At 42.8% G+C, this 12,517-nt stretch overlaps 1 protein-coding gene across 1 annotated transcript in view; it reads right to left on the reverse strand.

Moving 5' to 3' along the window:
- LOC144934181 (palladin-like) overlaps positions 1 to 3,688 on the reverse strand; it is a 156,641-nt gene extending 152,953 nt beyond the window's left edge. Inside the window, exon 1 of the mRNA XM_078859742.1 lies at positions 3,547 to 3,688. Within this exon, the coding sequence (XP_078715868.1) occupies positions 3,547 to 3,554 (8 nt within the window). The 5' untranslated portion in view covers positions 3,555 to 3,688. The remainder of the gene's footprint in view (positions 1 to 3,546) is intronic.
- Positions 3,689 to 12,517: the final 8,829 nt, after the last annotated feature.

A 12,517-nucleotide genomic window follows, 5' to 3' on the forward strand; every position in this document is an offset into this window, starting at 1 on the left:
GGGCGGGTGATGGGGCCCAGCGGTAGCGCGTTCTCCACTTGTTGCTGAGCTTCACGGTTCGAGTTCAGCGGCTGCCCTTGTTATTGCTGCGGGTTGACGAGATGTGTGCCGCCTACTTTACAGTGGAGGTTAAAGATCCAACGATGTCATTCGCAGGAGTAGGCTATTGTGTGCCGGCGTCATGGTCAAACATTTCTCAAGTTAAATTTTGACTTAAAACTTTCGTGACTGCAGGAATTCATATTCTTTGGTTCTTTCGGTAAAGTCAAGTAGATGATTTACGTCGTTTCGATATTTGTCATACCTTTCAAGAGCGCATTCCCGATATAAACTGGGGTATTACTGTATATATTTGGGTTGGATCGTACGAATTAAAGCATATTTGTGTATTTAAAGCTTTCGTGACTGCAGGAATTCATATTCTTTGGTTCTTTCGGTAAAGTCAAGTAGATAGAAAAATAGTAATAAATAAAGTTAATAAAAATAATGAATAATAAAATAAAAATAAGAGAAAACAAAAAAAACTAATGTAGACTTTAGCCTGGTTCTTAATCTGGGTGAGTGTACTGGCAGTCTATAATGTAGACTGTAGCCTGGATATTAAGTTTGGTGAGTGCACTCGCAGTCTTTAATGTAGACTGTAGAAATGGTTATTAATCTGGGTAAGTGTACTGGCAGTCTATAATGTAGACAATAGCCTGGTTCTTAACCTCGGTGAGTGTGCTGGCAGTCTATAATGTAGACTGTAGCCTGGTTCTTAACCTCGGTGGTTGTAACATTTCAAAAATTACTCGATTGGGATTATAAATAGCAATCGTCGCCCCCTACTGCGAAATCTTGGCACGACTCTTCCTGAAAAAGAGTCAAGAGGACTCATTGAGGCTTGCCTGGGGAAACTACCCCAATAAATAATCATAAACACAGCCTTTATATTTTTAATATGCGTGCCACGCTACACATTCCCAGTGCAGAGCCAATTCTTTCACCTTTCCGGTATACTTAAGCATGGCCATATTTCTCTGGCTACTTTATGACATTGAAGATAATCCAAAAAGCCAGTGGAAAAGTTGCCCCCATCACCCACATATAGCAAAGCTGAAAATAAATTACCATGAGCCCGTAGAGAAGAGCAGCATTTCAGACCCAGACCACACGTGCCACACCGAAGAGGTAGCATTCTCAGCAATGATGAATTACTTCAAATGAAACCCTACTCCCAGTGGCCGTAACTTATTGCCAAAGCCTGCTAGTGCCCCAGTCAAAGCAAGGATATATTGACTACCCGACCAACACGTGTAATAAACAGGCTTATAGTAATAATTGGCTTCTTTTGGGGTTATGTCGAGTAAATAAAATACGTTGTATACAGGCTTCGGCTTATCAAGCACTGTGGGTTCAACGAAACTCATTGTAAAAGCCTTTGTGAATGTCAAATGTGCCTAAAAGTGCATCCCCTCTGAGCTGGCTAGCAGTGTTCCTGCCCAACACAATCAGCATACGCTACATGCCCTTCAACATGTTTATGAAATAACGTGGCAGACAGCTCACGTCTGTACATTATCTTCTTGAGTGCCTTCCAATTCAATTGCAGGGGACAAGTTAAATTTAGATGGCCCTCCATCATGACAATGCCTTCCAGAGGTTGGTCGTAAACAGAGAGTGAAAGTAGTGTCGCAAGTGGGCCAATGGTTTGATAGTTTTTTTTATTTAATACAAGTTATTTAATGCATAACTTAAATTGTCAATTCTACATTTTTTTAAAAAGTATATTTTAGGGGGAAATTCGTTACAATTATTTACTTATAAATTTACATCATGAACATTCAGCATTATTAACTGGCTATGTTAAGAATTGTTTACACGAGAAATTATTTTAAAATAAAATATTTTGTTTTAAACACACTGTACATATTGAAATTATACACGCCCAATACATTATTAGCATGGAATGAGAGCTTATATATAAATGTTTGTATCCTGGTAAACTTTCTAGTAATATCATTTAGTGAATCATGAGTGTATTTTTGAAGACGAATTCATGCAATACTGAATGGAGTAATCTCAAAGATGGACCAGTAGAGTATTTGGAACGACACATGATGTTGCCTATTACATTTGGACAACCAGTACTTATAACTGCACATGTACAGCACTTTCAAAATTTCATGAATATATGATCGGCTTGCCATGAATCACACTGGCCACTGTGGGATGGTTAAGATGGGGAGCATAGATTTTGGGGGAGAGTACAAGCCAACAACAGATGTTGGTGCACTACCATTTGAGAGAATGGTAATGAAATTGCAGCTAAAGGACATTACACACCCAAGAAGATCATCACTGCAGAGATGCAGTGATCAGGCCCACCCGTGTGCTTGAGTGAGATGGATTGTGGCATTGCAATACTGTGAGGGATGGCCATGGCATGGGGAAGCCTTCGGCAATGGAAATAGTATGGCTGATGATTATAGCATAAAACTGTGGAACGTTTCGCATGCAACGTGATTTTCTCTGAGCACATGTCATTAGCTAAAATATTACATTTATTTTTTTCAGATTTGAGTCACTTTTACAATGGTAGATACTTTTCAGCCCAGGTTATCATAAACAATGCTACGTTTTCTCTAGTTTCAGATGCTCCTGTGGTGTAACGGTTAGCACACTGGACTTGCAATTAAATTGACAAGTTTATAACATATCCCCACACTCTGTCCACCCAGCATTAAACATTGGCACGCCACAGTAAGTGGTAAGGAAAAGTATGTCATTATGGAATAATACACACAAATAAACCTCTAGAGGGGCTCTGTAGAACTCCCTCGAGTGGAGGCCCTACTGCCAGTAGTGGCTTGAGCCTTGAGCAGGGTTGCACCTTTACATTTTATCTCTAGATTATGGCCATTAATGGTGAATGTGGGGAGTTACATATGTGGGAGCACAGCTGTACAGTAACAACAACGTACTGCACTATTAACCCGGCGACCTCACGGCCACAGCTGACATGAGCGATATCCGGGCTGGTCCTGGGTCTCCTCCTCCTTCCCTCACCAAACGGCACCGAGCACCATGGCGAAGTTGACGTCATACAACCCAAAGAGGCACGGGACGAAGACTTTCATCAAGAAGTTGGATCGACAAAGAGGCTGCACATTATTTCGAATGAACTTTCATTTTTGGCGTTGCGAATGTGCATTTCCAGTATCGTGTATACATTATATTAATAATTATCCATATTCATAATAAAGGTTTGTGGGTTAGATCGCGTTATTTATAAATGCGTCGCAACCCTCCACTACCCGACACGGCCAATCAGTAAAAAATGTGTCACGTTGACAAAAGACAAATAGTTCACTACTTTAGCCCACCGGTGTGTTGAAGAGTGAATCCACAACATTTACAATTTTTGAGTACGACATTTCGCTGGTGATTACATCCAGCATCATCGGGCAAATTTGACCAGAATTATCCATATGTTCAACAACGGCGACGCTTGCTCTGGTCTGCCTCTATTTCCTCGAGAACAAAGCACCCCCTCCCCGCTGGCACCTGTCCATGAAGACGACATCACCCCCAACTCCATCCTGCCCAGCTGCGCCATCAAATCCCACTGTTTGCTTCGCAGAGAAAGGCGGGGAGCGCTCGCCTGTTCGTGTGACGCCGTCAGCACGAAGGGCACGCGTTTCTCCTGTTCCGCAGTCGCGATAGTGAAACGCGACACGCCACTTTGGGCGCAAATGCGTGCGCGTGCATGCACGTTGGACTTCTTTCGCAGCGTGCACAGCCAACCGTGCTAATCGGAGGTGCGTCGACAATTGTGCGCATGCGCACCATTGGACATCTTGATTTAAGAATTAGGAAGCGGCTGGAGCTACGCAACGTTTAAATCTAGATACAAAAACGCATTTCTCTAGAACAGTGTTGTGTTTAGTTGTTTATCCCCCCCCGCCCGCGCAGCTACGATTAGCACGGTTGGCTACGTACGACGCGAAAGAAGTTCAACACACGTAACCGAACATGTCTAGGACATTTCCACTGGGTTTTTTTTTGGTCTTTTCCCAAAAATGTATCATTTAATCAATGTCGGTTGCGCCGCGCAACGTTGCATTTCTCTGCGTGCTTCGCGTTTCACGGCGGCGAGGTTATTTTCGCGTAACACGGCCAGCCAGCCAAACCCTCCCGCTTTTGGAGAGCCGCGTTACAAGCGATTTGTTCTTTCCATGGCCCCGCCGCAGCGGAGCGGCGGAGGATCTGCCATCAGTCAGCAACGAGGCACCTGCCTCTGCCACCGCGGCGCATGAGGGGTGAGTTTGCTCATTTGGCACTTGGGCACGCGCCGCGCGAGCCCAAGTGCTTCGAGCTAATCTCTTACACGCGCGCGCCGCGCATGCGTGCGTACACGCTGTGCACACATACATAATCCGCCCCCCCCCCTCCCACACACACACACTTGAGTCAACTCCACAAAAATTAGAATGTGAATTATATAAAGCTGTCCGAATGTGGATGCGACATTTACTTTGATATGAAATTGCGTGAATAAATGAGCAATGTGGTGAAATTGAAACGCTACTTTTTTCTCTATCTTATGAACATGGCACTGGTGCAATTTGTGTGCATATTGTGTTATGACAAAGATCCCACGTGTAGCTTTTTAACAGACTGTTGTGACAAGTGCTGTGAGCGAGCATCTATGAAGGTGTCGGTGGCCAGCACCACGTCTGATTGCTTTTTTTGTCTCCCCAGTAGCGAAGTTTACACACAATGCACCAGGAACTCATTTTAGGCTGAGTGGACCTAGAGGAGGCCCAGGACCGGTTCAGACAATCGTAACTGGCGTTGGCCGTGAGCTGGCATCGAACTCTGGTCACCGGGCTTGTAGTGCAACGTGCTAACCGCTATGCTACCGCTCCCCACATGTACACACACATACACACTATGCGGCATTTTTTTTTATAAAACACAACATGTATACATTCTACATCTACGCTTTTATAACAGTCAAATATGCATATGGCATGGAGATGTCCAGGATGGGAAGCCAGGCATGGCAGCGCACACTTGCAATCCATACATTTGAAGGCAAAAAGTGGTGATGTGGTCAGTGAATGGCAGTAGAAAAAGTAGATTTGTGAATCTATCTCTGTGTAGCTTTGAGTGTTGTTTCCTTATACCCGGTGGGTTTTCTCCAGATACTCCTCCCATGTGCAAAAACATACGTGTTAATGAAATTGGCCAATTATCTCCATACTGGATGCTTTTTGAAGAATCATCCTGAAACTCCGTGAGGCTCTCCTTGGATAAACACAGGGGTAACTTGTTAACAGTAATCACAGCACACACGCGTGTGTAAAAGCCACGAAGCAGCGTGCCCTCTACTCTGAAACTACTGCAGACTCGAATTGTTGGAGAAACAGCGTCTTCATGATAGCCCAACACGAACAGAGTGGTGCAAATACCAAATGTACTCATGAGTTGGCTGTGACAGTCATGCACATGGTGTCCGATTCACAAAGTATTCTTGGCCATCACTCCACCTGGCAGAACGATGGCTGAGTTTATTTGTTTGCGAAACTCCCAAACGCCCTGCGACGCGGCCATGATACGGCAGTACAGTAAGTTGATCCGTGATTTCCCTTCGTATGTCTAAATTTTCTCCAGGTAGGGATGCTGTTGCGGTGCAATAGTTCGCACAATTCACTTGCATTTGCGAGGTTGCCGGTTTGATCACACGACACAGCAGTTGAAGAAACAGGGCAAGTTTCTTGAATCGCCCTGTCTGTGTCCACCGAGCAGTATAAAACTGGGAGACCACAGTAGTGGATCTGGCCAGCAAGAAGGAGTAGGCCAAAAATACCATCTTGAAGTGTCATCATCTATTTTACAAAGTTAGAATTCAAATCTCTCTCTATAGCTCCCTCTAGTGGAAGCCCTTCTCTGCGTATGCGAAATAAACTCGAGAACGTAACGAGAGAAAAAATATGAAAGGCTGGCGAGAGGACATCATACATCGACTTTCGTACTGTGCGCACGAGAGAGGCGATTCGCAGCCTAAATGGCGGGGCTTGGATCATGATATCATGCCGCCCAAAATGAAATGATCTTACCCCTTCAAAAGCGTATGGCTGCTAAGTTTCGTGTAAAATTATGCTATGCCCATTGCTCCTGGCAAATTTGCATACAATGTTCTTCACTCATTTGGCAAAATTACTTTTTCTGGACATCTTCTTAATCAAGCATGGTAAATGAACATTCCACATTTTCATCCAATTTAAAAACTACTGTATTATATGCCAATCATGAGAGGAGCATGGAAGACCGGTAAAATTGCCCAGAATCACCACATTGTGTCCATAAATGCTGTTAAAGTTTGGATATAAAGTGAGGGCTTTCGACAGCTATTGGAGAATTGGTTTCCTCGACTGCCAGAGGAGCCCTTGGGTCTGGCAAGCTAAGAAAAGCATTTGGCAGAGTTTATCTTGGCAGTGTTGTCCATTGATGTGGTCGCTTTCATAACTCACAGGACATATATTAAATGACTCCTACGTTGCATTAAAAACAATGCACGGGCAAAATACAGCAATATTGTACAGCAATATGCGTAGCATATACATAACATGACCCACAGATAGGGAAACCCCCTGGGATTGTAGTTACAGCATGCTAACCCCTGCATTACTACCTCTTAGGCAAAAAGCATCTGAACACATTTTACCTAGTAGCAGGTAAACATGTTAAAAGGTGTTACCTGGTGGTGTAGTGGTAGCAAACTGGACTATTCAATTTAGAGGTCACTGGTTGAAATAACTGAAACTTTTTTTTACCCCCCCCCCCTCGTCTCTGTTCATCGAGCCGTAAAAATGCGTCCACCACTTTTAGTTGATCGACAGGTCACGTGTGATAGGGAAAAGCGAAATGATGCTCACCTACTCCGCGCTGCACGTTGCCAACCGCGCTCATCCGTTGGCTGTATGTTAATACAAATAGCCAACATGGAAGAGTAGGCCAAAATACCCTAAGAACTCTCTAGAGCTCTCTCTAATGGAGTCCCTTTCACCAGCGATGGTGTGAACAAGCAATTGCAGGGCTGCACCTTGACCACTTTGTCGTGAGCAGTCAAAGAGTATGAAAATGGTAAACTGAGAAAGTTGGTTCATTTAAATCATTGGCTTCATACTGTATGATCCGTACATATACGGTAGTTTACTTTTACACATATGAAGAATATGATGAAATATGTTGAAATTACAAAAAGTTGCAATATAAAATAAGACTGGGAAATGTAAGTTCTCATTCTTGATTAAGATGTATTCTCTATGCACTGTATCATATTGTCAGAAGTGAAGTCTTGTTGAAGGAAAGTGTATGTGGATGGATGTTAGGACAACTCAAAGACAACTTGAAGAAGATATACCATGTGCTATATTGTGTAAGTGAACACATTCATTGTAAAATATGTTGTAGAAATAAAACATTTAAATAATACATTATTATTCAAGTGTGAATTACACAAATATGTCTTCTTGGTTCTTTCGGTAAAGTCACGTAGAAGGGAAGTAATAAAATAATAAAAATAAAACATAATTATTATTATATTACTTCCCTTCTACGTGACTTTACCGAAAGAACCAAGAAGATGAATCCCTGCAGTCACGAAAGCTTTAAATACACAAATATGCTTTAATTCGTACGATCCAACCCAAATATATACAGTAATACCCCAGTTTATATCGGGAATGCGCTCTTGAAAGGTATGACAAATATCGAAACGACGTAAATCAAAGTGATGTACAGGGTAAGTGGTGGGGACGGCTGAGAGGCGACGGATATGAGAAAAGACGGACGATTATGGATAATAAAGTGACGACGTATTTGTGAAACAACGTAAATGGTGGAGACGCAAATCGTGATATGAATGTACATCGGCAGCCAGTCCTACATTGGCAGTTAAAATACATTTTCATAAAATACATCGTGATGACCTAATCTGCTATTCATGTTATTCCTGCAATTATATTCTGCGATTGTCCTTGACATGGAATTGACATCACTTATATCCGATGACAATTTCAATTAATATTTTAATCTATTTAAATGTGAAACATCCACATTTTAAATGACTCGAGCGCTTAAAATCCTTTCACATACACCACTATGTACTGTTTAACCTGAAGCACTCAACATGTACACGAATACCAATCGGTGATACATTATGTTCGTGCAATATGACTTTGCAAATCAAGCACGCTTCTGTGCCTGTTTTTTTTTTAAAGGGGGTCACAACCAGGCTGAAATTAGCATCCGATTCATCTGTGGCGTGATGAACGCCAATGTTCTGTTTCCAGCAGCTGATTCACGCGTGTGTCTCGTTCTCCCTTTCGTTTTGCATGCAATTAGGGGCACATCACGCTGGGCGCCTTTCAAAAAGGGCAGGCGATTTAAACATCCTACGAAAAACCCCACAGACTCGAACCGTGCGTTTCCCACTGAACTGTTCCCCTGCCTGTGGTAAATCACCTTTTGCGTCTCTCCTCACACCATGGGTTAATTTCACCCCTAGATCTTCTCGATCATTATTCCGTGCTTGACACCGCAGACCATCCCATTCTCCAAGAGCGATCTCCACAGCTATGCAGGCATCTCCGGCACACTTCTCTATTGGTTCCGTGTTCATCTCTTCAACTGTATATTCTACTTCTCCATACATGGACTGTTCCTCTCACAATCATCTGTGCTATGGTGTCCCACAAGGCTCCATCCTTGGGCCCCCTGCTCTCCTCAATAAATATCCTGCCTCTTGATGGTGACACTGAACTCGACATCACTATTGACACCATGAACTGTCCACTCGCACATCTTGCCTTGACAAAGTCTCATCTTCGATTGGTCCTTCCATTCTCATGCTCGAACATCACAATGGGATAGAGTGTGTCAGAAGCTTCGAAGTTGTCATCGATTACCAACTTTCGAACTCTCCCAGCATATCTCAACTCTGGAGAACCTCTCTCCTCTACCGCATCCCCAAATGCCTTATCTGATTGAAAATTCCACGGTCAGACTTTTTACCCACACCCCTAAATGATGTCACATCACCCCAATACTCAAATATACCCAGTGGTTCCTAATCCCATCTCGGGCACCATCTTCAAGATCCTCCATGAACTCACCAGCTGATCTCGCCCCTCTCGTCTCACTCTACTCTCCTCTACCAACTCTTTGCTCTTACAAGTCAAGCATTTTAGTGAAGCCCCCAGTCACCCTTTGCTCCATGAAGGTCGCTCTTTCTCTTCTGCTGTCCCAAACTCTAGAATTCCCTTTCCCCAGCCACCCATGCTCTTGACTCACTTTCCCTGTTGAAATCCAGGCGCAGAACATTAATTTTTGCCTCTGTATCTGACTGTCTCTCTCTCTCTCTGTATAATCTACATACCCACTGTTGTCTGTACAGTATCTAGGGATGGGAGTTACGTTTAGATCATATATAAATCCAAACGGTACTGTAAAAGGCCATGCAAATAATTCCAAACAGGGGTGGTCTTAACTTAACAGCCGTATGGGTATCTGGGAGAGCAAATATTTATCTCTGACAAATTAAATAACCGTGCCACACGATTCACCACCATACATAGATACAATAAGAAGAATTTACTCTCACCAAGTCATCATTCTCCGAAAGGGTGAACTGTTCCACTTATGTTCATCACTCTGACTTTCTCCCTCACTGTTAAGATCTAAAGACCTGTCTCTCAGGAACTGCATATAAATCAATCTGAGAAAACCTCTGCCTGCCTACTTTTGTATTTGTGTCATCCTTTATTTGTGGAGGTAAAGGTGCAGCTCTGTAATTACCTACACCACTGCTGGTGAAAAGGTCCTCTATTACATAGCCCCTCGAGTGGTTATTTTGGCCTACTCTTCCAAGTTGGCCCGGAGTTTTGGCAGGGGTGGGAGTACACACACTTTACCCCGCCTCATCCGACCTGTCAATCGACAAACTGTGATGGACCCAGTTATATTACTGGGTAAGTACAATCGGAGAGGAGATGGAACTGGACATGAAATATATTCTAGGTTTTTAAGCTTTCGTGACGGCAAGGATTCATACTCGTAGGTTTTTTCGGTAAAGTCACGTAGGTAAAATAAAAAAATAAAAAGAATAGAAATAATAATACTTTAATTTCTATTATTATTTCTATTATTTTTTATTTTTACCTAGGTGACTTTACCGAAAAAACCTAAGAGTATGAGCCTGAAATATATCCCATCCCTGCAGAGTACTGAATGTTGATCACCAATTTCAAGACTAGCATGCAATAGACTGCTTAATTCTGTTATGCGTTAATGTTTCACCACTTTTACGTTCAAATTTTACAAGGGTGCAGGCGCGATCTTATTACACAATCTGAAGTCGAATTTCAATTGGAATCTTGTACTTTACACAAAAAGGTCCTACTCGCATAACACAGCTAGATTGAAAAAGTAACCGTAGGCAATTCTCTGGTGCGTTTTCGGGGCGGTGTTCGACGTTTCGCTCTGCGTGCTGGTGCTTTCTTCAGAAACCGGAACATCGGACATCGTGCCGGATAGGACGCGGGACGACCCGAAAACACTGCAGAAAGCCACACGCGGCACAACCGCGGAAGGAAAAAAAAACCGAGTCGTAGCACTTCATTGATGTTTGGTTCAGTTTTTTTATGTTTATCTTGCCACGAACACATACAATTAAACATCTTTCTCCAAATAAGTGACGATCACAGAATGGGACTGGTACAAAAAAACCCACACACTCCGACTGAGGATTGATTTGCTTAGAGCCCTAACGGGTGACTGTGAAGTTGGAATTGCTTTTCAAAGTCACTCCATGGCCCCTAACAGTTTGTCCCCTGCTACTGGCAGCAGAGGTTATTAATACTGACCGTCCCCTCCCCGCCTACACAGCTAAAGAAGTCCACCTGGAGCCATCACTCAGCCCGGAGCTGGGGATAAGGGAGATATTGCCATAGGCAGCACTCTGCTGTCACGTACACGGCTTTCAGCTGCTTGCTATGCCCAATTAACTAGCTGAAACGCAAAGTTACTTCACTTTGGTTAAACGCTCGCTCGGGAGGGTTCAGCACCAACGATTGGGGCCGTATGTGCCCTCTTGTTTTAGTTTGCGGGACATTTGTTTGCGTCTGGCCCCGTTTAGCTTTTCAGTGGGGGGAGGGGGGGGCGGGATTTATGGCCGAAAGCGCCAACACAGACATCTCTTATGACAAGTTTCTTGCGCGTAGTTAATGGATGAAATACGGCCGCAAGGCGGAGAAGATGCGGGCCTTCAAAGTTTGTTTGACAAATTGTGCGTGTGCTGCATTTTGTGTTGACGTCGGTGGGCTTACAAGTTTTAAGTATGTGCCACCCACAACATCACAGCGACACACTCCGCTGCCTCTGACGCAAGTTGTCTCTTGGCTCGAACACCTAAATGTGACATTGCAGTTGTTGCTCTGCATCTACAGCAGCCGTACGACAAGAAGGAGACCAACAACAACAACAAACGTTTACACTTTCAGCCGAGAGGATTTGGAAGAAGAAAAACGTATCGGCTTTTTCCAGTTACAGCAATCACTTGTGTACATATATAACAGGACATACACAGGCATGCACACAATACAAACATACATACTCTTTGGTTCTTTCGGTAAAGTCACGTAGGTATAAAATAAAATACATTTGTGATTTAATTTATTTTATACCTACGTGACTTTACCGAAAGAACCAAAGAGTATGGATCCCTGCAGTCACGAAAACCTCAAATATAGACAAACATATATATAATCCTCTACCTAGCTCTATAAAATTTACATTTGAAACAAAGTTAACATTTGAAACTAGTGCGAGCTTTGCCATCATCACTCATTGTGCTATATTTACAAAGCACAGCGGAAGGAGATTCTCTCAAAGCAGGCTAAAGGTGACCTTATTTACTTAAGTGTTGCATGCTGCTGGCACGAGAACAAGACACAGTCTTCACCAATGCTAACCAAGTCCTGTATATAAAAAAAAGTTGAGAATGTATTAATTGATTATGCGTGTAAATAGTCATACTGTTGTAGAAGATGTATCATATTTAGCATTTAATGTAATTGCAGCTTTGTATTTGGTTTTCAATAAATTGTTGGGAATTCGATTGTTTTTTTTTATGCCTGGCTCACCAAATAGTCTTGTGTTATGATAACACCTTTTCAAATAATTCACACTGACAGCATTAAAAGATAAACGCTGATATTTACGTAAAAAAAGAGTTATATTCGATTCCGGTTCCAATAAAATTCTACGATTCAGACTTGTCAATTTACATTGCAATTCCTGTTCTGAATCTGGGTAACACAGTGACACAATTCCATATTTTAAAATGTTGTATATGCTTGGACTGTCAAAGATGTACCCCTTAAACATACAGCATCATATCCCATCGCGTAACCACTGTGGTATAAACTAGAGAGCTAAACAGCAAGAATTTATGTTTAGCAAGGGTGTA

The sequence above is a fragment of the Lampetra fluviatilis genome, chromosome 9 (assembly GCF_964198595.1).
Source record: "Lampetra fluviatilis chromosome 9, kcLamFluv1.1, whole genome shotgun sequence".
Classification (NCBI taxonomy): Eukaryota; Metazoa; Chordata; class Hyperoartia; order Petromyzontiformes; family Petromyzontidae; genus Lampetra; species Lampetra fluviatilis.